The following is a 26,135-nucleotide window of genomic DNA, read 5'->3' as shown; positions in this document are numbered from 1 at the left end:
TCAGGTTAATGATTGTGAAGGTGGAATTTGGATTCGGACAGGCTGGCTTTGAGGCTAGCTCACCAGCGATGTGACCTGGGGCAAATTACATAACACTCCTCATCAGGAAAACAGGGATGAGTCAGGAGAACGTACCTTCTGGCTTGTTTTGATGGTCAAATGAGACAGAGTGGGCAAAACACTTTGCACGTAAATGTTAGCTACCTTTTTAGCTTTTTTAAAGAAACTGAAAAGAAGTGAGACTGCTGAACTGAAAAAGCTCTCCTTCCCTTTATAAAATCCAGATAAACCTTTGAAGAATTTAAATAAGAGCAAATGAGGCGGGGGTGGGAAGGCCCTAACTACCGCAATAAGACTCTGCTGGCTCCCTCTTCGCAGCTGAAAACCATTTTCGTAAACACCCTCCAGGCCGCAGATTACGCTCTCTCGGCCCACGTGGGTGGGGTGGGGCGGAGAGTGGGGGACGAGAAGCTATCGGCCGCATTTAGCGCCCCCGGGGAACCCGGAGCAGGGCGGCACCCTTGGCCGGGGGCGGGGGCGTGGCACGGAGGCACTGGGGCGAGAAGCGCAGATGCTAGACTTGGGGAGGCGGCTCCCCACACCGTTCCGGGTCCCGGGTGACTAGGCGGGCCAAACGGCGAGCGGGCTCCGCCTCCAGCCCTCCCGGCTCCGCCTCCTCCTCCTCCTCGTCCTCCAGCTCTGTCCCAGGGCGCGGGCCGCGGCCGCCGGGGTCCAGTTGAGGCCGCCCGAGTTATGAGAGCCGCCGGTCCGAGTGCGCGCACGGCGCTGGCTCTGCTGCTGCTGGCCGGGGCTGGGGTGTCGGCCGCCGCCTCGTCTCCTGCCCCGCCTCTCTTCAATGTGAGCCTGGACGCGGCCCCCGAGCTGCGCTGGCTGCCTGTGCTGCAGCACTTCGACCGCGACTTCTTGCGCACCGCTATGGCGCGTATCATCGGGTGAGCGCAGGACAGGGGGGAGCGGGCGGGGATCGGAGAGCGGCAAAGCTCGGACGCTTGCTGCCCAATGTGCGTCAAACTGAGATTCGTGACCCTTCCCCTCCCTCCCTCCCTCTCGGGCAGCCTTGCCCTCCACCCCATGCCGCTCACCCCGGGCGTCTGGCGTGTGCAGGGGTGGCGGGGACCAGAGCTGGCATTTGCTAGTGCCCCAGGCAGCGCCGGGGCTGGGGATGATCACGCGCAGCTGTTTGACTTCCAAGTTCGGTGTCTCCAGTGGCACGCCAGTCCACCAGACATTTTGGATCAGGGTGGCGCGCGGGTTGTCGCCCGGGCTGTCGCCCCGGCTGGCTGCTCAGCTACCGAGTAGGGGACGCAGCCCCGCACCCCTAGAATGGCCTCATGGGCCCCCAGGCCCACCCCTTAGCGGACCACTCTCGGTCGCCCTACTTCCCTCTCTCGGAGTGTTCTTTTCTCTTCTGGACGCTGCGTTTTGGGTGATGCCGGCTGGACCTGGACTGTGAACTCTCTGGGTAAGCGAGGCACCTAGAACTCACCCCTAAGGATGAGAGCTTTAGGTACCCTCTCCCCCAGTACACACACACTCGCACCCCTCCGAACCTCTGAGCAGATCAGTCACTCTTGTGGTTCTTCATTTCTAGGGATAATGTCCCCAAGTGGGTCCTCGCATTGATCCGAAAGGCGGTCTGGGAGCTGGAGCTCTTCCTGCCCCAGCCCTTCACCGACGAGATCCGCGGCCAGTGCGGCGCTTTGAACTTCAGCCTGGCCGACTGCATCCTCCTTAACCTGGCCTACGAGTCTTCCGCGTGAGTGCCCCGCGCTAGCGCGGATTAACTTGAGACTTCACCCGGATTCCTGCCACATCTGAGTGGGAGGAGACAGGTTTTCAGTGTAATAAAAGCAGGGTGGTGACCGGGCTGCCCAGAAACCTCCAGTGCTTCCTCTTTGCTTCTCTGGGTAAAACTGAGCAGCAGGTTATTGAGCTTCGAGAAGGAAAGCAGCTTCTCTGACCTCAACACTGAGCTGTTCCTCTATCTGAAGTCCCCTTTTCTCCCTTCCCCAATCCAGGTAGCATTCCACTTTTGAAACTCTGCTCAACATGTACTTTCCCAGGAAGGTCTTGGAATAACCCCACTCAAGTTAATCCAGTGACTGCCCGGCCTGATTAATGCAGGGGGCTGTCCCAGCATTCATTTGTCCCCCTGCATTTAACTTCCCACGTTCATCACGGCAAACGATCATGATTCCTCTTTCTGAGCCTGTTGCCTCCAGGACTGGGGTCACAGGCTACACTGTTCTGGCTAGTAGGGGCAAGCTAGTATTTGGTACCCAGAGTGGACATGATCAGCTGTGGCACACACAGGGAGGGGAAAGCAATACGGAGTGTGTGGTTGATCCCAGGCAAAGTGCAGGGAGAGCCTCAAGTCTGTTGGCTCAGTAACAGGTCCTGGAATTAAGAGAGATTTGACTTGGTTTCTGTCTTCAGGACTTACTGTTTTGCCACCAGACCAGACTCATTAGTAACATCTTGTAGATACTTATAGCTTCTCGCTGCCGAAAGATGTTTAAAAGTTTTTTTTTTTCCTGTGGATAATGAAACTTTACCGCCTGCTGCCATCTTCCCAGAACATCTAGGTAGAGTAGGTTAAGAAGCACTGTGACTTCCTTCCTCTTCAGGGAAATGTTTTAAGACACAGATGTATTAAAGAGCCTTTCAATTGCCCTAAGTTAATTTTGCCATTCCTCCCTCCTACCCCCATTTTTTTCCTATTCAGACATGTGGTTTTCTCAATGAAAAAATCAATTTATTTTCATTTTCCTTGTCCTTTGTTGGAGTCACTGTATTCAAATCAACTAAAGCAAAAATTCTAGTAAAAAAACATTCTAACTTTTGGATTTGATATTAAGGTATATACTGAATCGCCTGGCAAGAAAAAGCACCATCAGACTCCACTAGCATTAACAAAGGAAATGTTTTGTCCTCATTTCTGGTATAAGGCTTTTTGAATCAGATTAAGTAAGACTAGCGAAGCTTTATTGAGCCTACTGGGTATGAGGCACTGGAGATTGTATTACTTTTTGTGGTGTGGAAACCAAGCCTCAGAGGGGACAGTTTGCTGAAAGTCAGGTGCATGGTGAGTGGTCAGAGTTGCTGCTAAAAGCACGTGTCCGCAGCACAGTGCAGTGCATCTCCCAAAGCAGAGCCTGGCTCCCTAGTTGTTCCCTGTGCTTGTGGGCCGCCTCACACCAAAACATTTGCGCATGACATGAAAGAATTGTTGTCTCTCCAATTTTGAAAAATCACCTTTGAGAATCTACAAACTTTGCTTTAGCTACTTCCAGTGTTTGATCAGTTTGCTCCTTGACGTGAACTCTTTGAAAATCAGAGACCTTGGAAAAAATTACAACCTGACCAAGCTTCCTTTTTTAAACAAACAGAAAAGGAGGTAACATTTGTTTTTTCTTAATTATAAAGACAATATGTAATCATAGAAAATTAGTAAATACAGAAAAGTAAAAGAAAATTAACCACAATCCTGTTACTCAGAAATGACTATTCGCCCTTCAGGATATTTCGTGTGTGTGTGTGTGTGTGTGTGTGTGTGTGTGTGTGTACATATCTTTCCCCTGTCCCAGAATTGGACATGATGTATTCAAGTATTTTTTACATAACGTTACATATTCTCAGAGAATATGGACCTTTAGACATCTTAACAAACCTCTTCGTCTTTTCCTCAAAATATATCTCTCTTGCTGGGAGTTCTTAAAAGATCCTTTTCTCTTATTAGCTCTCTGCAGGGACCTTTAAGGGGGACAGGGAAAGTGGCAAGCCCCTAAATAGGTCACTCTTTTTCTAAGGAGACAAAGTGAAACAATTTGTGGAGCAAAATAGTTAGCTGCCATGGTGCTTGCTCTGAGAAATCCAGAGAAGAGAGAGTTGAGCTTGAGCCAGACTTGAATGGTGTATTAAATAGACTACATACTGCCAAGCAGAGGACTAAGCAAAGTTCAGTGAACTCACTGAGCCCAGAATGAGTCCGTTTCAGATTTAGATTTAGGATGAAATTCGCATTCAGTTTGTTTTCAATGTCCTGTGTGCTGAGGGCAGAGGTCTAGTAACACTGAACGAACGCTGTTGCATCCAGTTGTCTTTTTCATCTTGAATTATGATCCACAGGGATTATATAGCATATGTGTCTCTTATAAGGAAGAAAACTGTTTTACTTTGAGGACTTATTTTTTAAATGAAAAACTCATTTCCTTTTTCTCATTCACTTATGTTGAATTTTTCCCTTTTCCCAGATTCTGCACCAGTATTGTGGCTCAGGACTCCAAAGGCAACATTTATCATGGCCGGAATCTGGATTACTCTTTTGGAAATTTCTTACGCAAGTTGACAGTGGATGTGCAGTTCATAAAGAATGGGCAGGTATAGTCCATACAGTGTAAGATTCAGAAATCAGAGAGACTTGCTAACCCAAGTTAGCCGTCACTTGGTCTGCAGCTTAACTGTGTTATCAATTTAAGATACAAAAAACATCAACCTCCTGGGAAAACAAAACCACAAGAGAGATTTACATCAAGAATGCTTGTAGAAACAAGGGTCATTTATTATTATTGAGAATCTACTTACAGAGGTCAATCAGTTTTCCCTAGGGAAATTTCTATGGGCGTGTGATGGGTCTCCATTTATGATGCTAAATCAGCTCTTTCCTTTGCTTTCCCACGTTCAGGCTGCTTCTAGAATAGAGGGGCTGGGTAGTGTAATGTCTAGGAACACCTAATTTTGGGATCTGACAGTCCTGGGTTTGAAGTTTGCTTCTGTCACTTCCTTTGTGAGCTTAGGAAATTACTTAAACCCATTTTGCAGATTACAGCCCAGAGAGGTTAATAACTACTTTATGGAGATAGTTATAAAGGTTAAATGAAGTATTCTATGCAAAGCATATGGTAGATGCTTGATAAATAGTGGCCAAATAATAAATAGTCCTTCACTCTAAAAGTATAATTGAGCCACACTACTCTCATTTTTGATCTTTAAGAAATTATACATATACATCATTTTATTTTCATCATAGTTCCTTTAAAAGTACAACCTAGTATGTACTATTGTCACATTTCTGTGTACTTATCTAGAGAGATAGCAGTAATCAATGTTCATTGTGTACACAAAACATGTCATTGCATGAAACAACAGAGAATGCAAAAGTCAGATCTTGGCTTTGGGGGGGACACTGTTTAAGGACTTTATTTAGTTCTTTGCATTTAGGGGTTGAGTCACAAATACTAGAAACTCATTTACTAAATACTCAGTTGGTCGTCTGCTTTTACAAACAAAAACTTTCTCATAAAACATTCGAACAGTACAGAAATATTTAAGGTGAAAGTTTCTACTTTCCCAATTTCATTCCTTTACTTCACCACTATTACCAGTTTAATTTGTAGCTGAAGATTTACTTCAAAATTGGTTTTAAGTGGTAGCAATGACAGAATATCCATGAAACTAAATTCCGAAAGGACATCTGCTAAAATGTTAGTAATTATTACTGAATAATATTAGGGGACAATAATTATTTTTACTACTTTATGCTTTTCTCCATTATTCTACAATGAGCAAAAATTCTTAAAAATTGACAAAAGATTAAATGCAATAAAAATAATTTCAACTGTTCCCTCTAGACTCACCCTAACTAACAGGTGGTGCTTCATTTGTTTCTCCTGGAGCTCTCATGGGAAATGGTCTATTGGTGTGGCTTATCTCAGTGCTCAGGCTATTATTACCGAATTTAACAGTTTACACTTGGGTATTGTCTTTCTGCTGAGGGCTCATGGCTAATAAATTGCTTTGCTAAATTAAGAACAGGTTATTCATCCAATAATTAAACCCTTATTCTTATCTAGTGTTCATAATTTTAAAAGTATTTTCAGATACAGGACCTCCTTTGATCTTCCTGATAGCCCTGAGAGGCAGGCTCAAGTCAACATTTCTGTCCTCATCTTTCAGATGAAAGGATCGAGACTTAACAAAGACTAATTTGCTCCACATCAAGGAGATGAGGCAGAGGTGGGACAAAACCCAGGCCTTCAGCCTTCAAGTAGCTGTCTCCCCAAAATTCAGATTGTAAATTAGAGTCTCCTGCCCCAGCTAGGGCTTTGTTTATGTTAACTGACCTGGCACAGATGGTTGGAAAGCATAGACATTTAGAAATACAGTTTTTCAGAGCTACAAGATACAATAGCGTACAAATAATATCTTATAATTATTTGTAGTTATGTGTTATAAAATATCTTGGAAACTACCAGGGATTTTGATTTTTGTAACTTTAATTTGCTGGCTCTTCAAGAGTAACACTGATGTGAGGGTTGGTGTGCCATGTGAATGAAGTGATTGTGTGATTACTTTTTCCCCTATAGTTATGTTTTATAAGGGCTTTAGTAGTGAGGTAGACTTATTTCCATTTTACTGCCATGAATGGAAATGGGGAGAATTCATGGAAGACCCTCACTGAGTCTCAGGGAAGAGGTCATTTATGAAATTAAGACCATTGCATTTTCCCCTTGTAATTTAGCCACTTTATTTTACAACCAGACGAGGTAGAAATAAACAATTAAATGAAAAGTTACTGACTTAAAATTCAGCTTTCTAGGAAAAAAGCTAGGCCCGTTCATTTCTCAGAATATTGGTTGATCTTTACTGAACCATGTGAGCTGGGTATCTGGTATCTGAAGTAACTGATAGAGTTTGTTTTTCTCCTCAGGGATATAGTGGTGTCTTGTAATCATTAGAGTTCATTTCCTTCATTTAAAGTGGGAGCAAAGCAAAAAAAAAAAAAAAGAAAGAAAAAAGAAGTGGGTGTGATCCCTACAACTCATGGGATAATCATGAGGATTAAATGAAAGATGTATGATAAAGAATTTTTTAATATTTAAAATTTAAATTTGATTATTACTGACAAACAGTCTCACTTGTTTCCCCTTCACAGAGCTTGTAAGATGCATGATATTAATCTCTTATAATCGAGTCAACATAAGTTTTTAAATGGAAGCCCATTTGCTACTTCTAGGATGGAGCTTCTTAACTTTTTTCTGTGAGGGGCCCTTTGATGAAGCTTATTGATCCCTTCTCAAAATAATGTTTCATAAATACATAAAATTCATGAGATTGTGAAGAAACCAGTTATGTTGAAATACAGCCATTTCAATATTATACTTTTTCTTAACACATTAACTGGTAAAATTTAGCAGTGGGTCTAGAAACTACCATAAATTCAGAGTAGTGATAAGTATGAATGATATTTCAAGATATGTATGTGTACCATATCAACATAGGTATGATGCCATTATGTATGTGAAAATACTTGAATTTCTCCTGGTGATGGAGCCACAGGCACTGCTATGACTACATGAGTTCTTGCATGCATGCATTACAGAGGGAGTAAAATTTCAGTTAGAGGCTAGTGAAAATAAAGATGTACCTTTTTTTTTTTTTTCCATCCGAGGTCACAGATCCACTGACTTCTATCCATGGACCCCCAAAGTTAAATCTTCTAGAAGGCTATTTCAGAGTTTTTATTCTATTATGTTGGAACTTATAAGAAAAAAAAAATCCATGAAATTGTGGGACAAAACAGGTGATTTCAATGTACATTTGGTTGGAGTGTTGAGATGATGCCTTATCTCTTGATTTCAGATTGCCTTCACAGGAACCACCTTTATTGGCTATGTAGGATTATGGACTGGTCAGAGTCCACACAAGTTTACCGTTTCTGGCGACGAACGAGGTAATCAAAACAAACTCCCAATCACTTTTAGCCCTATCCCTGTTCAGTTTTATGCAAGTACTTCATTCACTCACCCAACAGAACATATGGAGCACCTTCCAACGCTACGTGCTTCCATTCTAGTGGGGGCGGTGGGCAGTGTGCAAGTAAGCAGTGAAGATTATTTCAGCTAGTGATAAATGCTACCAAGAAAGTAAAACAGGAAGATGTGATAGAGAATGAAGGAGGGGGTGCAGCAGGTACTACAGGTATAAGGTCAGGGAGGGCCTGACCCACATGATCCAGGTGTGCAGAAGCTGGGGGAAGACCATTCCTGGCGGATTCCAGAAACAAAAGACTGTGTAATGTGGTTACAGGACGGAGTAAGTGGGGAGTGACAGAGACAGAGAGGAAGGCTGAGGCCATGGTGCAGGGTCATGAGGAGGAGTTTGGGTTTTCAACAAAATGGAAGCCCTAGGAAGATGTTAGGCCAGGGGGTGAACAGTTCTGTTTTACCTTTCTATTATTCTTAACTATCATTTGGCTGCTTTGTAGAGACTAGATCATGTTGGGTTAAGATGGAAGCAGAAGACTGTCTGGAAGCTATTGCAGTCATCAGAGGATATATGGTGGCATTATACAAGTAAAACACTTTAAGGTTTTCTGTGCACTTACTTCTGAGTTTTCTCATTAGACCCTCACAACAGTCCTGTTGGATAGGCTGGGCTGATAATATTAACCGCATCCATTATGCAAAGGAGGATACTAAGGCTACAAGATAAAAGGACAGCTAGTTGATGGGAGAGATGGTTCTCAAATTGATCTCCTGGGTCCTTGCCTGGTTGCTCTATTAAATAACCCCACTTTCATCCCCTAAATCTCAGGGGACACCACTCAGTTTCCCAATATGTGGTAAACCCTGAGATAAGCCAGCTCTGGTCTCTGTCCTCAGGAACTGCAACTGAATAAAGGAGAAAGACAGGTACATGGAGTCTCTTAAAGTGTCGTGTTGGTCATCTGATGAACCCCTGATCAGCTTGTTTCCTTTGATGCATTCTTATCGTTTTACATAGGCTGGACCAGGAAGATGCTGGTTAAGGATATATCAATGTCCAAGGGACTCAGTTCTGTATCCTCATGTATTTCTTCATCATTTTCTCACATGTCAGCTACGAGTGAGACTAATTCTCGACCAGTGGTACCCAAACCACAGCATGACAGTTACTGAAGTTTTACAGAGAATGACTGTAAACATGTGTAAACAAAAGGGGCTTTGTTTCCATCATCTTGTGACTCAAATTATTTAACTGATAGTTATGGTATGAGCAGTTTAAAAGTAACTGAGTTATTTTTTTACATACACATTTAATTAAATACTGTCAAATTTCTTAAAAAAATTTTTTTAAACCTTAAGCTAATGAAAACTAGTTATATCTTTCGTCTGCGAAGACTGAGTTAAAATGCCTGAACGATAAAATAACATCTCTTCATTAATAGTGATAATTAAGATCTTCAGTTAAGTTTCTGGATATTATGGAGAGGGCCAACAGTGCCTTTAGTATATGAATAAGGATAAGAAAAGGAGGAGGGCAAACAAACGGCATCGAGTGTGGGAGACCTAACCACCTGCGGATAAGATCTCAGACCCCAGAGCCAGGCTGCCTGGGTTTATACCTTGGTGCTGTCACTTGCTAGCTGGGGATCATGACCATGGTGCTTAACTTTTCTGTGCTTCAGTTTCTTCATCTGAAAAAACAGACGATAATAGCCACTGTAAGGATGAAAAGAGTTCATGTATGTAAGGTATCTAGAGCAATGCCTGGCACAGAGCAAGGGCCATAGACTTATTGGTCATTGTGGTCACATCTCTGGGCTGGCCCTCTTCTGAGCCCCAGGTTGAAGTGTCCAACTACCTGCTCAGCATCTCCACGTTGATGTCTGCTAGGCATCCCAAACTTAACATGTCCAAGCACATCTCTTGCTCTTTTCTTTTCCCCTTTTCCTGTCGTTACTCCTCCTCCACCCAAAGTTACACCTCTCCTAATTTTCCATGTCTCAGGGAATGGCACTTCTCCTCAACCATTTGCTACCAGGAGAATTCTTTGACCCCTCGGTCCCTATGTTTTGTCAGTTCTACCACCACAATGAGACTCTCCCTGTCCATTCTTTCTACCTTCCCTGCTAGGCTATCACACCTATGTTGCTGCCTAGCTGTCCATCTGATCTCCCCACTACTGTTCTCACCCTCCTGTACTTTCTCCACCCTGCAGCTGCCTGATCAGGTTGTTCCCTTGCTTAAAACCTACCATGACGGGGCTTCCCTCGTGGTGCAGTGGTTGAGAATCTGCCTGCTAATGCAGGGGACACAAGTTCAAGCCCCGGTCTTGGAGGATCCCACATGCCGCGGAGCAACTAGGCCCGTGAGCCACAGCTACTGAGCCTGCACGTCTGAAGCCTGTGCTCCGCAACAAGAGAGGCTGCAATAGTGAGAGGCCCGCGCACCGTGATGAAGAGTGGCCCCTGCTTGCCGCAACTAGAGAAAGCCCTCGCACAGAAACGAAGACCCAACACAGCAAAAATAAAATAAATTAATTAATAAACTCCTACACCCAACATCTTAAAAAAAAAAACCTACCATGACTTTCCATTGCTTCTTTTTTAAAAAAATATTTATTTATTTATTGGCTGCATAGTTGAGGCACATGGGATCTTTTGTTGCAGCGTGTGGGCTCCTCTCTGGCTGTGATGCACGGGCTCCAGAGCCCATGGGCTCAGTAGTTGCAGTGTATGGGCTTAGTTGCCCTACGGCATGTGGGATCTTAGTTCCCCGACCAGGGATCAAACTGGCATCCCCTGCGTTGCAAGGCGGATTCTCAACCACTGGACCACCAGGGAAGTCCCTGACTTTCCACTTCACGTGACAAATCCAGAGCCCTGACTCTGACCTCAAAACTCTACGTGATCAACTCCAGCACCTCATTTTATGCTTCTTCTCCCTCACTCCACCTGAACCTCACTGGCGTTCTTTCTTTTCTTGACATCTGCCAAACTTGTCCCTGCCTTAAGCTTGACACCTATTCCTTCTGTCTGGAATGCTCTGCCTGCCTTAGCTAGATGTCCACAATTCAGATGGGCTATCCTTATGCTCCTCTCAGAGGAGAGTCCTCTCTTGTCACTCATGCTTTCATTATTGTTTTACTTTATTATGGTTATCAAAACTTTGTTATTTAATGGTACACTAGTTTCTTCTGGTTACTGTTAAATTCCAAGGGTCTGGACCAAGTCTGGATATGGTGGCTAGTAGATGCTTATTTCTTGAATGAAATGCTTATTTCTTGAATGAAAATTTTTCTTTGGAAATAAATCCCCTACAGATAATTTTAAAGACGTTAAAAAGCATTTAAAAAATGAGCCCAAATCGTACTTAAAGTTCTGAAATATATACGTGCTCTACAGTCTTCCAAATACTGTGTTTTTATATAAATTTATTTATTTTATTTTTATTTATTTTTGGCTGCTTTGGGTCTTTGTTGCTGCACCCGGGCTTTCTCTAGTTGTGGCGAGCGGGGGCTACTCTTCGTTGCAGTACACAGGCTTTTCATTGTGGTGGCTTCTCTTGTTGCGGAGCACAGGCTCTAGGCGCACAGGCTTCAGTAGTTGTGGCTCGCGGGCTCTAGCGCAGGCTCGGTAGTTGTGGCGCACAGGCTTAGCTGCTCCGCTGCAGGTGTGATCTTCCCGGACCAGGACTCAAACCTGTGTCCCCTGCATTGGCAGGCAGATTCTTAACCACTGTGCCACCAGGGAAGCCCTTCCAAATACTATTGAGTCCCTTTTCTTATTAGCTACATAATTTCATTTTGCATGAAGTAATATAATAGAATGATTTCCTTTAATATAATTATCATTGTTTCCAGGGAAAAGACTATATATATACATACACATACACACATATGAAATACATATATACACTCACATATACATATACATGTTGATATGTTGCCATGAAATTTGGGCTTCATCTTTGAAAACTGGTTGCTAATAAAGCCACTCTTCATCCACCACCATTTCTCCCGCATCAACGTGTACTATGGGAAAGAAACAAGATTTAGGAATTTTAAAACGTAGCTCTGGGGCAGCAATTCGAGCATATACTTATTGTTCCATCTTTGGCAGATAAAGGCTGGTGGTGGGAGAATGTGATCGCTGCCCTTTTTCAGAGACACTCACCGGTCAGCTGGCTTATCCGCACTGTGAGTATTTTTACTGTCGAGCCCACCTCACCCTAATGTCATGTTCTAAACTCTGTTCATGTTGTGATGCTGTGTCATTTAACAATGTTGTTTTTAATGTAAGAAGCTCCTGACAAGAATAAGCATCTAAAGGTTTACAAAATGCCTGTCACCTTTTTTGATAATAAATACCAAAGATAGAGCGGGACACTAATTAAAGTGTTAAGGACAGATTTTTATCAGTAGTATAATATTGCAATAGGGAAAAGTATCCAGCATGAATGGAACTTAACTTCTACTTGACTGAGTATTTTAAAGGGAGAATGAGGGAATAGGGAGGGGTGAGGGGAGCACAGTAGAGTCAGAGAAGTGAAAAATTAGCAAAAGTAGAAAGGAGGGAGTTGTCCATGTGAAGTAAGTCAGCCTCCCACCCTCCCGCAGAGACTGGGACATAGGGGCCCTATCTTCAGGTATTAGCTGTAAATTCTTTGGGAAGCCTTGAGTTTTTTCAGGCAGGCACTGTAAGGGGGCTACAGTCATCGTAGTGGCCTTGAGCTGTCAGAAGCTGTGATAGTGTTTGTCCAGGTCTTTATAGGCTGAGGTTAAGGCATAGTTGAGAAGAGGGCTCCAGGGAGCCTGGATAGAGTTCGGTCAAGAAGAGAATCTTTGTCATGGGCTAGAGTTTTCCACCATAGCTAATTGAGATAAAAGACGGTATGTTTTTCTACAGACATAGATGTGCCCTCCTTTTAGAACCTCCAGTTGCAGATATCTTAATCTCCATTTGCAAGTATCTGAATTAGCAAAACAAATGCATTAGAAGGTAGCTCTACACACAACAAAAGGAACATCAGCTTTAGGTTCGCTATTAGTCAGCAGGGTTCTAGGCCACATATAACTTGTAATCTGACCACAGAAAGCATATTTTCAGGAGCACATCTCTGGTGAAAGGATCTGGCCCTGCCTGGGTTTAGCCTTTTTGGCCCTTCCTTGTCCTGCTCTAAATGATCAAGCCCCTGTGGACTTGAAATTCTCCTAAACTTTTTTTAATATAAATTTATTTATTTATTTACTTTTGGCTGTGTTGGGTCTTTTTTTTTTTTTTTTTTTTTTTTTTGCGGTATGCGGGCCTCTCACTGTTGTGGCCTCTCCCGTTGCGGAGCACAGGCTCCGGACACGCAGGCCCAGCGGCCATGGCTCACGGGCTTAGTTGCTCCGCGGCATGTGGGATCTTCCCGGACCAGGGCACGAACCCGTGTCTCCTGCATCGGCAGGCGGATTCTCAACCACTGCGCCACCAGGGAAGCCCTGTGTTGGGTCTTCGTTGCTGCGCACGGGCTTTCTCTATTTGCGACGAGCAGGGGCTACTGTTTGTTGCGGTGCGCGGGCTTCTCATTGCGGTGGCTTTTCTTGTTGCGGAGCACGGGCTCTAGGCGCATGGGCTTCAGTAGGTGCAGCAAACGGGCTCAGTAGTTGTTGGCTCGTGGGCTCTAGAGCACAGGATCAGTAGTTGTGGCGCACAGGCTTAGTTGCTCCGCGGCATGTGTGATCTTCCCGGACCAGGGATTGAACCCATGTCCCCTGCTTTGGCAGACAGATTCTCAACCACTTGCCACCAGGGAAGCCCTCTCCTAAACATTTTACTTAAATATTCCCTAAGGATGTTGACAAACTGTGCATCTTTCACATATATTTAAAGATGACTTCTAAAGTATTTCATCATAAGATTAAAAAGCTGCAGAAATCCAGTGTATTGTACATGTTGACGTTTAAAAATAAAACTATAATTTAAAATCTATCCAGGGGAGGCACTTCCCTGGTGGTCCAGTGGTTAAGGCTCTGTGCTCCCAATGCAGGGGGTCCGGCTTCGATCCCTGGTCAGGGAACTAGATCCCACATGCCACAACTAAAGATCCCGTGTGCCACAACTAAGATCTGGTGCAGCCACACAAATCAATCAATCAATCACTCTATCCAGGGGAATCTAAACACCAGTGATTTAAAAAAATTTTTAGATATGATTTGCATACAATGAAATGCACAGATATTAAGGGTTTAATTCAGTGTGTTTTGACAATTTTACACACTCATTTATCCATCTGTGTAACCACCAACAAAACAAGATATAGAATGTATCAACTGAAAAAAAAATGCACAATATGAGAGCTGTGAGTTAAGTTTTATTTGGGGCAAAATGCGGACTATAGCCTGGGAGACAGCATTTCCCATAGCTCTGAGAAAGTGCTTCAGAGAGGTAGGGGGAGAGGTCAGTGTTATATATGATTTTAGTGAAGAGGGTACGTGTAGTCAGGCACACATGTTGGCTGAGGCTCACTGCCAGTCATGCGAAGCAGATGTCGCCATTAATGATTTTAGTGCTTTTCTAGGTATGAGGAGATGAAAGAATTGGGCTCAAAATATCTTCTGAAAATATCTAACTATCTGAAGACCTGTTCTGCCAGTTTTTCCCAGAGCACAGAGTGCTTTATTCCTGATCTCCACCCTGAACTCCTTTCAGGATGTGTTGAAGGTCAGCGACTGCAGTGGCTAGTCACCTAATCCTTGTAGAGGCAGATGGCGAGTGACCATGTTTAGTTGGCTGACATTTCCAAATGTCCCTGGAAATTTCCCTAGTGCTCCTTTCCAGTCAACTTCTAACCTCCTCTGACACCCAACCTCCCCCCAGTCACCACTCTGACTTCTGTCACTATAGGAAGTTTTGCCTGTTCTAGAATTCATTTACATGAAATCATAGTATATGGACTCTTTTTCTTTCACTCAGCATAATGTTTTTCAGATTCATCCTTGTTTGTATCACTAGCTCATTCCTTTTTTTATTGAAGAAGATTCAATTGTATGAGTATACCACAATTTATCCATTTTATTGTTGATAGGCATTGGGTTGTTTCCAGTTCAGGGCTATTGTGAATAAGGCTGCTGTAGAAATTCTTGTACAAGTCTTTTTGTAAACATATATCCATTTCAGTTGGTTATGAAGTACTTAAGAGTGGAATTGTTGGGTCGTAAGGTAGACATATATTTAATTGAGGTAATGCCATACAAGTCACATGTCATACAATTCATCTATCTAAAGTATACAACTCACTGGTTTTTAGTGTACTTACAGAGTTGTGCAGCCATCACTACAATCAGTTTTAGAACATCTTCATTTCCCTAAAGAGAAACCCTGTACTCATTAGCAGTCACTGCCCATTTCCTCCATTCCCTGAGATAGATAAGGTACCTGTCTCCCCCTGAGTGTGTCACTTGGGTGAATGAAATCAGGCACCACTGCCTTCAGTATTTCTTTTTTTTTTTTTTTTTTTTTGCGGTATGCGGGCCTCTCACTGTTGTGGCCTCTCCCATTGCGGAGCACAGGCTCCGGACGTGCAGGATCGGCGGCCATGGCTCACGGGCCCAGCCGCTCCGCGGCATGTGGGATCTTCCCGGACCGGGGCACGAACCCGTGTCCCCTGCATCGGCAAGCGGACTCCCAACCACTGCGCCACCAGGGAAGCCCTGCCTTCAGTATTTCTTACTGATGTTCTTTTGCATTGTTCTCATAGAATTCTGTGAGAGGCGATGAATTCTTAGATAATAGTTGGGGGATGCTGTAGGTGACATAATCCAAAAACGATTCCATCACTCCTATTGCCTCACTTATAATTTCACTGAGTTTAGAACAAACCAACTCAAGTCTAACTACCCCACCCTAACAGTGATATGTATAAGGCAGGGCACAGTCCACAGAGCTTTCCGTGGTTAATGGTTTATGGTGTTGAACGCTGGCACCTTTGCGGACACCGATGTTTTGGATTGTTCTTTTGTTTGACCCTCTCCCCGCTCTTGACACTGCTTTGGCACTATTCAGGATGGGTGAGCAGGATGGCTGAACTTTCCAAAAGTGGTGGAAGAGTGTTGGGGAAGGTATAGGTGGGAGGGGCTGGCCCTCTACCCAGGACGTTCTCAAGCAGATGAGCTTGAGGAAGGAGCACACGTGGAAGCTGAATATTTGGAAAGTGATCCTCTTAACCATCCATGCTGCAGGCCTGTGGAAGTGTTGATGAAGCCCAGTTCAGCTCGATGTTCTAACGCAGCACGCTGTCTTTCATCTCCAGCCCTTTGCCGGTCTATTCCATCGAGCTACAGCTCTCTTCTCCACGCCCATTCCTAACCCCACAACCACCATTTTCTCTGGTCTGACTTCTGTTTGTCTCTCTGACCTCAGCTCATGCGATACCTCCCTGAGGGACCTTCTCAATGGCCTGGGTAAGGATGGGTCGCCTGCTGTGACTTCCACAGCATCTCCTTCTCCTGTGTTGACACTTACCACATTGTGTCACTCTTGCCTGTTGACTTTACTTCCATCTTTGGAAGTCTGGGGAGAACAAGGACTGGGTCCATCATATTCACGGCTCTGTTCCCACACGGGCACATAGCAGGTATTCAGGAAATATCTGCTAAAAGAACAAATGAATGAAGAAACGGGGGGATCTTTGCGAGGGTGATCTGCCTCGATATCGTGCAGCCTGTGTTTGGTGAACCGGGTCTCTCACCAAAGAGAACTTGTCAAAGTTCTCTTCTTTTGTGAGAAAAACCCTGCTGCTGTTGGCTTTCCATCGAGGCTTCTTCCATCTCAGGATCCCTGATGACAAGAGAATGTGGTCAGAGCAGTTCAAGATGGTAGCCATGGCTTAATATAGCGGGAGAGTGTGCTTTGGACCGTCTGTCCATCAGTTGGTGTGGATAACTGCCACGTATGATGATGCTGATGCAGGTTTGTTTTTTTTGTTTAGACCCTGAGTGAATCAGAAGACTTTGAAGCAGCTGTTTACAAATTGGCCAAGACTCCCCTTATTGCTGATGTTTATTACATTGTTGGTGGCACATCCCCCCAGGAGGGAGTGGTCATCACAAGGGACAGAGATGGCCCAGCAGACATATGGCCTCTAGATCCTTTAAACGGAGCGTGAGTAGAATTAAAGGCTCTGGTTCATTTTGTATCAGTAATCTTTTTTTTTTTTTCTTTAATTGGTGAAACCAGAGGTATTATTTTATTTTTCTATACTTTTTCTTTAGCTATGTCCCAAATGACCTTGGCTAAGACAAGATGATGTGCTGTGTTGCAGGTGGTTCCAAGTTGAGACAAATTATGACCATTGGAAGCCAGTGCCTAAGAGAGATGACCGAAGGTAGTCTCTAAACACTTTCTGATTTGCAGTGTTTTCTTGCGGTCAGGAAAATGTGCCCCTCTTGCTACGGGAACTGGAGAGGATTATAGGTGCTGTCCCCTCCCAGGAAATGTACCTTAGCCCTTAGCCAGGATGGGAGAGTGTGGTGTGTGGTGGAGAGCATGGCAAGGAGCTTCTTGGCAGATGGCTGGGTGTTGGGAAGACAAGGTTGGTTCTGGCCTCAGGGTCAGGAGTTCTAGATTCCACCACTAGCTCCGCTGATGACTCACTGGGTGGCCTCTTGGGCCTCTGTTCACCCATCTGTAAAGGGAAAGGATGGAACAAGGTTCATGGTTTTCTATGTAAGACTTTTGGGGAAGGAAAACATTTCCCTGCACTTAAATAACTAAACTGTTTGGGGGCTTTAATTTCCCTTCTGATTTTGAAAATTCTATAATGATAAGTCAGTGTGTCCCCAAAAGGCAAGTAGTTATATATTTTTCCTTGGCTTTACTGACCCGTGTGTTTGGTGGCAACTGTTCAATTCACAGAAAACATTTTCATCATCCTGGCTTCCTTGAGCAGACGGGGTTGAATTAATTCCACCATGGTGGTTTGAGACAAGGTAGCAAACATGCATGGGGCCAGAATCTGTTTGGGGGAAAGGGAGATAATGAGGCTAGACCTTGCATTGAGCCTCCCAAAATGAGAGCTTGTGGGATTCAGAGTTCCTGAAGTGCCAAGTGACCTTTGACCATTGTCCTTACAGAACACCTGCCATCAAAGCTCTTAATGCCACGGGACAGGCAAACCTCAGCCTGGAGACACTCTTTCAGGTAACTTGTGTCACGATGTCTAGCTTTTACCCAGGATGTTTGGTGTCTTTCTCAGTAGTGATTAAAAAAAAAAATTCTTCTGAAATCAAGCAATATTAGAGTAGAAGTTTTACCTGGTTGAAAACATTTAAAAGAAAAACATGTTCTGAACTTGTAACCATTTAGGTTAAAGTATCATCTTCACCTGAGTTTTTCTGCATGTTAAAGAAAAAAATGCATAGTTGTAACGTGTTCATTTGTTTAAAAGAAAAAAAAGAGAAAGGTTTCAAAAGTCTAACTCTGTCACCCCAAGGTACACCAAAGTGTTCAGTGGTTATTTTATTCCTATTGATATTCTGCGCATATTTCTCCTACCTTTTAATGGTCTTTTATTATTATTATTTTACTGAGGTATAGTTGATGTACAATGTTATATAAATTTCTGGTGTACAACATAGTGATTTACAATTTTTAAAGGCTATATTCCATTTATAATTATTATAAGATATTGGCTGTATTTCCTGTGTTGTACCATATAATATATTTATAGCTAATTTTATACATAATAGTTTTGTTTTTGGTTTTGGTATTTTTGGGCTGCATTGGGTCTGTGTTGCTGTGCACAGGCTTTCTCTAGCTGCGGCGAGCGGGGGCTACTCTTCGTTGTGGTGCTCATACTTCTCATTGCAGTGGCTTCTCTTGTTGCAGGGCACAGGCTCTAGGGCACATGGGCTTCAGTAGTTGTGGCACATGGGCTCAGTAGTTGTGCCTCATGGCCTGTAGAGCACAGGCTTAGTAGTTGTGGCGCGTGGGCTTAGTTGCTCCGTGGCATGTGGGATCTTCCCGGACCAGGGGTCGAACCTGTGTCCCCTGTATGGTCAGGCAGATTCTTAACCACTGCACCACCAGGGACATCTCTATACATAGTAGTTTGTACCTCTTAATCCCATATCCCAAATTTGCCCCTCCCCTCCTCCTTCTCTCCCACTAGTTTGTTCTCTATATCTGTGAGTCTGTTTCTGTTTGCTATATACATTCACTTGTATTGTTTTTTTAGATTCCACATATAGGTGATAGCACACAGCATTTGTCTTTCTCTGTCTGACTTACTTCACTAAGCATATTGCCCTCCAAGTCCATCCATGCTGTGTAAGTGGCAAAATTTCATTCTTTTTTGTGGCTGAGTAATATTCCATTGTATATATACACCACATCTTCTTTATCCATTCATCTGTTGATGGACACTTAGGTTACTTCTGTATCTTGGCTATTGTGAATAGTGCTGCTATGAACATTGGGGTGCATGAATCTTTTCGAATTTCTAATGATCTTTAATATGATTTCTCCCGTGCAGGTTTTGTCAGTGTTTCCGGTTTATAACAAGTAAGTAACATGTTAAGCACGTCTGTTCATACATCACCCTAGCACAGTAGACTCTCTCCTGCACTCTTTGGCTCAGCAGGGATCTGAGGGCTCCCACAGAGCAGGTTTTCTAGGTGCTGTGGATCCAGCTGTGACAAAACAGACTCTTTGCTCTCCTGGGACCAGCATTCTACTGGCAGGGAGGGACAGAAAAACAAATGTAGCAAAAGTCAGGTGAGGAGTCCATGGAGAAAAACAAAGGTGAGGAGGATAGAGTGATCTGGAAGGAGAAGGGCATGACATGCTCATCCTAAATCCGTCTGCTAGCTGGGGACCACCTTCGCTGCTTGGGAGCTCCTTAATTTCACTGTTAGTACTAAGCTTTAGATACCTTTGGCTTTCCTTTATCTTCTCGGGGAGTTTCTGCTACCCCCGTGCTCATTTCACAGCTGATTCAGTGCCTAAGTTAATGTTTCTCTTTTAGCCTGTGCCCTTGATAGTAGCATTCTGTGAGCAATGGCTTCTCGGGTCTACAACCTGGGATTTTACCCACCTCCTTGTTTTTGAAGTGAACCGCTGGGCGGGGCTGCCACCGCCACGGCCACAGGAAGCGGTTAGTTAAACTTGAGACGCAGACCCCACCAAACTTGTACAGGAAGCTCTGAAGATCCGCCGTCACCATCACAGCACGGCTGAATAGGCCAAGAGCCCGCACTTCGTGGCCGCATACCCCTCGAGGTGTTGCCTGATGGCCTTCTCTGTGCCCAAGACCAGCTCAGTGAGGTAGGGCCTAAAATAGAAGAGGTAGCAAGTCATCACAGAGTCTTATCTCCTTCTTTTACCTCCATAAATTCCAAAACCCAGCATTTCCTACTTTCTCATCATCCTTCTTTCTTCAAGGCAAGAATATCAAAAATGGTATTCTTCAAAAAATAGCCTAATATGGATAAAACTTGTAAAGGGATTTTTAGTTTCAAATACCCAATTGATTTTTTTCTTTGAAATGATCCTTTCACCCAAATATAAAACAGTAGTTTTCCTGACAGCCTCTAGATTAACTTTTGTATATTTGGGTGCTCTAAGATTCCTTAGGTACAATGACATTTTCAAAACTGGTGTTAATCTGTTCACGTTGCACTGTAATAGGAATATATCTCTTTGAAATTTTTTTCCTTAAGTATGTCCAGATAAAAAGATTATTGCTAAAAAATTAATTTCATGAAAGATATTCTAACAGCTAAAACAATCTTCTACAGAAAAGCAAATCGGTATTTTCCCTCTAACAAATGAGCTAGTTGGGTCACAAATGATACCTAGCACTATGCTAGTGAACTAGTTCTTTGAGGGCAGAAAGAGCAAAAACAAAAGACTCTCCTGATTTGTAGCATTTATTGATTTCCTTGGTGTAAATACTCACCCTGGCCTATTTCAAGCTTACAGTTGGCTCATAAACTTCCTGCATATTTAACCATTGACTCTCACCAGCCTGTAGGAGTTAGCTCCAACTCACCATTACCCTTTCCAGATGGGCACAATTTTGCCTTTTTAATAGTCATTTAAAAAATAGTTAACCTATTTTTGTGTTCCTATAGTTTTCTAAACAGTTATATAAATATTTCATTTAAAGATTAATAGTATAATCAAAGTTTTTGTATTTATTTTAACAAAGCATTTTCCATGCTGTGAACAGCCCTTATAATTTTAAATAGCTGCATCATAACCAATTGAATGTAGTATAATTGAATTAAACATTCTCCAATTGTTAGTTTTTCCTCTATTAAAACTCTGAAATAAATATATTTGTACATTTCCCCCCTGTTTTTGTATTATTTTCCTTGGCTGAATTCCCAGACGTAGGATTACTGAGTTAAAGGCGATGAATGTTTAAATGGCAAATGTTTTGTCGAAATAGAATTGTCAGAAGTTATAAACAGTTTACCAAGAAGCATTTTTCTTTATTGTATAATTGAAGCCCCAACAGGATCTACATTTAAATGATTATCACCAGTGAACCAGAAATAATACAGATCCCTGACTCTCAGGCCTTTTACATGTAATGATTACCATCAGCTACATCTGTTCAGTGTGTGAGCTTAATATTTAGAAATGTCTGAACAGAAGCAAGGATCTCTATGCTGCCCCCTTGTGCTGTGCTACAAAATTACAGTCCCCTGCAGTGGAGCTCCATCCTCTGCCGTGGCTATAAGCAGAGACAATATTAAAACACTGATGGAAAACAGAATTATGACTAAAGGGCTTCCCCGGTGGTGCAGTGGTTAAGAATCTGCCTGCCAATGCAGGGGACACGGGTTTGAGCCCTGGTCCAGGAAGATCCCACATGCCATGGAACAACTAAACCCCTGCACCACAACTACTGAGCCTGCACTCTAGAGCCTGCGAGCCACAACTACTGAAGCCCGCACACCTAGAGCCTATGCTTCACAACAAGAGAAGCCACCACAATAAGAAGCTGGTAATGAAGAGTAGCCCATGCTCGCTGCAACTACAGAAAGCCTGCAAGCAGCAATGAAGACCCAACACAGCCAAAAATAATAATTTTTTTTTAAAAAAGAAAAGAATTATGACTAAAGTAAATAAGTAACTGAGGTCCTGTTCAGGGAGCCTTCCTTCCCCTTGGACAAGCTTTGCATGTTCTCATAGTGCTGTCTTCAGCCCAGTGTTTGATTCAGCTGTGGGGTGCCAGTGCCTATTCCTAAACTGCCCCACTCCCAATGCCTTGAGCAGGCATTCCAGCTGGTATCTGGGGCAAAAGGTAGTTGAAGGGAGTGAAGGGTAGGAGCTTCAGTGTGTATGTGCACGCGTATGTGCATGTGCACAAATTATTTGGGTCTCTTGCTCTGCAGAATGTTGAGTAGGTGACATTGTACTTTTCATCCTTAGATCTGGGCAGTGGACCCCCTGTTTTGATCCCTGAGCTTTCGGGGCCCCACTCTGGCCTTCCTCTGACTCTCCCATGATATAAGGAATCCACTCAGAGTCTGGCCCAAATACCCAGAACCCTGGAATTCTTATCCTGAACAGCGCCCAAGCCATTTCCAGGGCCTGTGTGGTCCACTTCCCTGGGTGGTGTTCTCCTGATGGCGGTGTGCTGCCGTCATGGACGTCCTGTGCTTGGTGGTGGCCAAGGGATGGCTGTTTGCTGGGGGTGGTGCATGAAGCCTAGATGAGTGTCCACATATGTGCCGTTTGTGGGGTAGGCAGAGCAGGGCTGCAGGCCAAGGCCAGCTCTCCCTCATTGCCACAGTGTGGAACTCTGGGGAGTCTGAGAATTTTGAACTTGGCCTTCCACAGTGTTGTCAAAATAGGAAAGAACACTTTTCGTGGTTGCTTGAATTATAACTTTTAAATAGCCTGACATATGTGGGTCTCTATTTGTATTCTTGTCCTGGGCCCCAAGTATTAGGAAAAGAGCTTGGGATGTTTTTTCCCCTCTTTGGAATATTAGAGAAAATGACGTATATGTTGAAATTCCTCTCATTTTCAGCTACACAGTTTATACTACAGTAATGAGTGCTGCCAGCCCAGACAAGTACATGACTAGGATCAGAAACCTGAGTTAAAAGCAGAAGAGTGAATTCACCTATGCTATGAAGGTTTGCTAAAGTTTTTTTGTGGGGGGAGGGCAGCGGTTAGGGGTGGGGGAAGGAGGACATAAGCTGGTATTTCTCCTAGAAGATAGTAGCATCCTTAACATTTATACATATATAATGTTTTCTGACAGGCATTGAGTGAATGGTTGTTATTTGTGTCATGTTAATGTCACTCTTAATTATTTATTTTGAATTGTTCGTATGAAAGCTAGTCTTCTGGTGCTCAGTGCCCTTTGCCCCTGATTAAAACCTGCTTTCAGGGCAAAACGTTACCTCTTCACTTATGCAGAGGGGCAAATATCTGGTAAGACTTATGTGTCTCCAAAGTCACAGTGAGGCAGGCCCAGCTCCTTTGCAGGATCAGACAGACACTGAAGGACCAAGGACGCTCAAAATTTATTTCAGGCATCAGTGAGGCCATAGGTGAGAGGAAAGACATGAGGAAAAAAGCAGGAGTCCTTTCTGCTGTCCCTAAGATCAAACCATCTTGGCAGCCACCTATTGACAGGCCACCTTTTCCTATTGCAGGGATCTCCTGGAGTTTATAAACCTAGCCTGATGTTTTGTTCATTCACTTATGGGGATGTTTAAAGTCAGTGTTTAAATAAAGCGCATTTTTTTTCCTTACAGATGATCTTTTTAAATGAAATTTTTGAAGAGCTGCACTTTAAAAAATAAAGTGATAAGATTATATTTTATGACCAATACAGGCTCTTTCCTCATTAAACTTTTCAACCCTGTGAAGTGGGGGCAAGGAGGATGAGTTTGGAGCGCGTTGTGGTAAAGTGGGTAATAGCTGTCCTCATTCACCTTCCTCCAGGGTTTGCCTTGACCATCTCTTAGCTTCTTCTGTTCTGGCTTTAACAGCTCAAAGATAATCGGTCTCTGAGGGCGAGGCATATCCTCTGGCTTTATTCCCAGCTTCTCACCATTACTTATAGCTATTTTGTCATACCTCAGTTTATAAAGAAATGAGCGGGCAAGACCTCTTTGTTCATTATGAAGTGCTTCTGGGAGAGTCTGCCAAACTTAAATAACATTAACAATAGTTATTATTAAGCAAAGGTGAGTTTAGCAGAGGGAATAGCAGAGGAATTACAATTTGGGACAAGCAAACCCTGGCGAACCATAGGCAAATCTGAGGAACAAAGGGAAGGTTCGCTTTTATTGGAATCTGGGAGGAAACCGGGGAGTGTTGTTTTGAACAAAAGTTCATTAGAGGAGAACAAGAGTTCAGGGTTGTTGCATTTTTCACATTGGTTGCAAGTGATGGTCAGTTTGCTGTTACTGAGAAATGCAAAAATCTTTCTTCCTGCTGGCTTTGTAATTTGAAACCAAGGGTAAGAACTCTCCTTTCATGGCTTTCACACTCCATTTAAAACCAAGTATGCTTTATCCATTTTCACATTTCTCCTTTTTGATCAAGATCTTTCTCTGAAAGCATAACTGATGCAGCATCAGGTTGGTTTTTTTTTTTTTTTTTCTTTTGGTTGAAATATTTTTGTCTGTGTCCCTCATTGCTGGGAAGGACCTTTCCTGGGAGTTATGTTGGAGAGCAAGAGCAAGCAGCATTTGGAAACCGCAGGGCCACATTTGAGCAACAAGGAAGGTAGAAGGAGGAGCTCTCAGGCATCTCCCATTCTTAAATTATGTCTTAACAAGGTTGTAAGCCTTGGAGATCATCTCAAAGCACTGAGCTGACATAATACTGTTTGGTGGATCATTTCTGCAGATGTTTGACAGGCAACAGGTACAAAGTTTTCAAATGATTATACAAGTCAAAATTAAAAGTAATATGACAAATCCAGTTTGTATAATTGTCCTAAAGATTGAAGGATCATGGGGAATCAGGTGAAACTTGTAATCAGTGTACTTGTTCCCTGATTTTATGTAATGGAGTTTCTCCTTCCCCAGAGAAAATTATCCATGTGCAACAAGTTGTTCTTGCTGCCAGGATATACTACCTTGTTCTGCTAGTAGTTAGCTAAGGGCAATTTGACTGTCTAATACCACCTTAGCTAAGGAATTGTGGAATTAACTAAAGAAACCTCAGCTAAAATTGGAGCGGAGACAGACTTGTAGGGGGAGTCCCCCGACCAGTGCATCATCAATTACTCCAAACAGGAAGAGATATGCGCCTATATCTCAGACAGGAAGGTGTTGCCTACTCTACTATCCAGCAGGAAGAAGAAAACTCGCCGTCTGATGACAGCCCAGCCAATCAGACTGTAGCTGCCCAACCAGTGAGAAGCCTCCATACTTTGGACCCCTAGCCTCCTCCAGTGAACTCTTTCAGTATTACAGTCCATCCCAACTCCCTCTTTTCCCTATGAAAGCAAACTTCTCTTTCCTGTTTTCTGGATTTGCCTACGGTCTGCCATAGTTTGCATATCCTGAATTGTAATTCCCGTGGCTATTCCCAAATAAACTTGCTTTTGCTAGCGAAATAACTGGCTCTTCTATTACTAAAGTTGACAGAATCTAAGCCTGTTGTTGGGCAGCTATTGCTTTAGGGGTGGAGTCAGCTGTGTAACCTAGGGTAATGGATAGATTTCCAATCATGTGCTCATTGATGTGTACTCCAAACCAAGAAAGGAGGAAAGATCTGCCAAGGAGACAGACCCAGAGTCATGGACCCTGTTGGGCAGTTAACGTTAGGTTCTTTGAAGTAGGCTTAAGAGGTTGGCCCAGAGATTGGTTTCAGATAGGTTATGAATGGATAGTGGACCAACTAGATATCCTAATGAGAATTGTCCTCCCATTCACCAACTGTCCAGACATTTATAAGCCCTGGGGTGATGCCATCCTTCACAAACGAAGATGAAACTGGGTGGGCACAAAGGACTCCAGCTGAAGTGGCATTGTTTATTGGTGAATTTGTGGGAATGGAGCTATTGGCATCCGTCAGCCAGGAGTCAGTGATGTTTTGAGAGCATTCTGAGAGGATTCCTCCAACCCGAGAAGTCCGTTCTCTAACGTGATGGCACAGGGTAATTGGGTTTAAGGTGTTTTGGGGACAAAGACTGTGAAAGTGAGGGCGTGAGTTTATCGGGAGTGGTACCATCATTGCTACAGTCAGTAGGGGTGTTCAGGATGCAACGGTGTCGGGAGGGATGTTGACAAAAGTTGCACTCTGGAGTTAACATGGAGGGGAAATGGAGTGAAATTATCAGTGGCATTAGGGACAAATGAAAAATTGGTCACAGGATGGACTA

The 26,135-nt window shown here is 43.5% G+C and overlaps 1 protein-coding gene across 4 annotated transcripts; it reads left to right on the top strand.

The window, feature by feature from the left end:
* Positions 1-446: 446 nt before the first annotated feature.
* Positions 447-25,370, top strand: NAAA (N-acylethanolamine acid amidase). Of its 4 annotated transcripts, none has more exons than XM_067035859.1 (11): positions 447-953; positions 1,613-1,777; positions 4,275-4,401; positions 7,663-7,753; positions 11,906-11,982; positions 16,758-16,930; positions 17,091-17,153; positions 17,902-17,968; positions 19,302-19,330; positions 22,815-22,923; positions 23,551-23,613. In XM_067035859.1, exons 1-10 carry the CDS (start codon positions 754-756, stop codon positions 22,888-22,890), a joined length of 1,068 nt encoding a protein of 355 aa, XP_066891960.1. In that variant the 5' UTR covers positions 447-753; the 3' UTR covers positions 22,891-22,923; positions 23,551-23,613. The 4 variants fall into 4 exon arrangements, with proteins under 4 accessions (XP_066891960.1, XP_058922862.1, XP_058922864.1 ...); XM_059066879.2 differs by lacking the exon at positions 23,551-23,613 and adding an exon at positions 25,045-25,370 and having other exon boundaries at positions 461-953; XM_059066881.2 differs by lacking the exon at positions 23,551-23,613 and adding an exon at positions 25,104-25,370 and having other exon boundaries at positions 483-953.
* The last annotated feature ends 765 nt before the right edge of the window (positions 25,371-26,135 follow it).

The sequence above is a fragment of the Kogia breviceps genome, chromosome 6, assembly GCF_026419965.1.
Source record: "Kogia breviceps isolate mKogBre1 chromosome 6, mKogBre1 haplotype 1, whole genome shotgun sequence".
NCBI lineage: Eukaryota > Metazoa > Chordata > Mammalia > Artiodactyla > Physeteridae > Kogia > Kogia breviceps.
The sequence above is the reverse complement of the archived record's forward strand: the minus strand, read 5'-3'. Positions and strand labels throughout refer to the sequence as shown.

What these genes read in the sequence shown, in the direction of transcription:
- NAAA (XM_059066879.2), top strand. Translation starts at nt 754, where the DNA reads ATGAGAGCCGCCGGTCCGAGTGCGCGCACGGCGCTGGCTCTGCTGCTG. An exon ending in AGTTCATAAAGAATGGGCAG is followed by an intron (nt 4,402 to 7,662) that starts GTATAGTCCATA and finishes TCTTGATTTCAG; the next exon opens with ATTGCCTTCACAGGAACCAC. An exon ending in TCAGCTGGCTTATCCGCACT is followed by an intron (nt 11,983 to 16,757) that starts GTGAGTATTTTT and finishes TTTTTTGTTTAG; the next exon opens with ACCCTGAGTGAATCAGAAGA.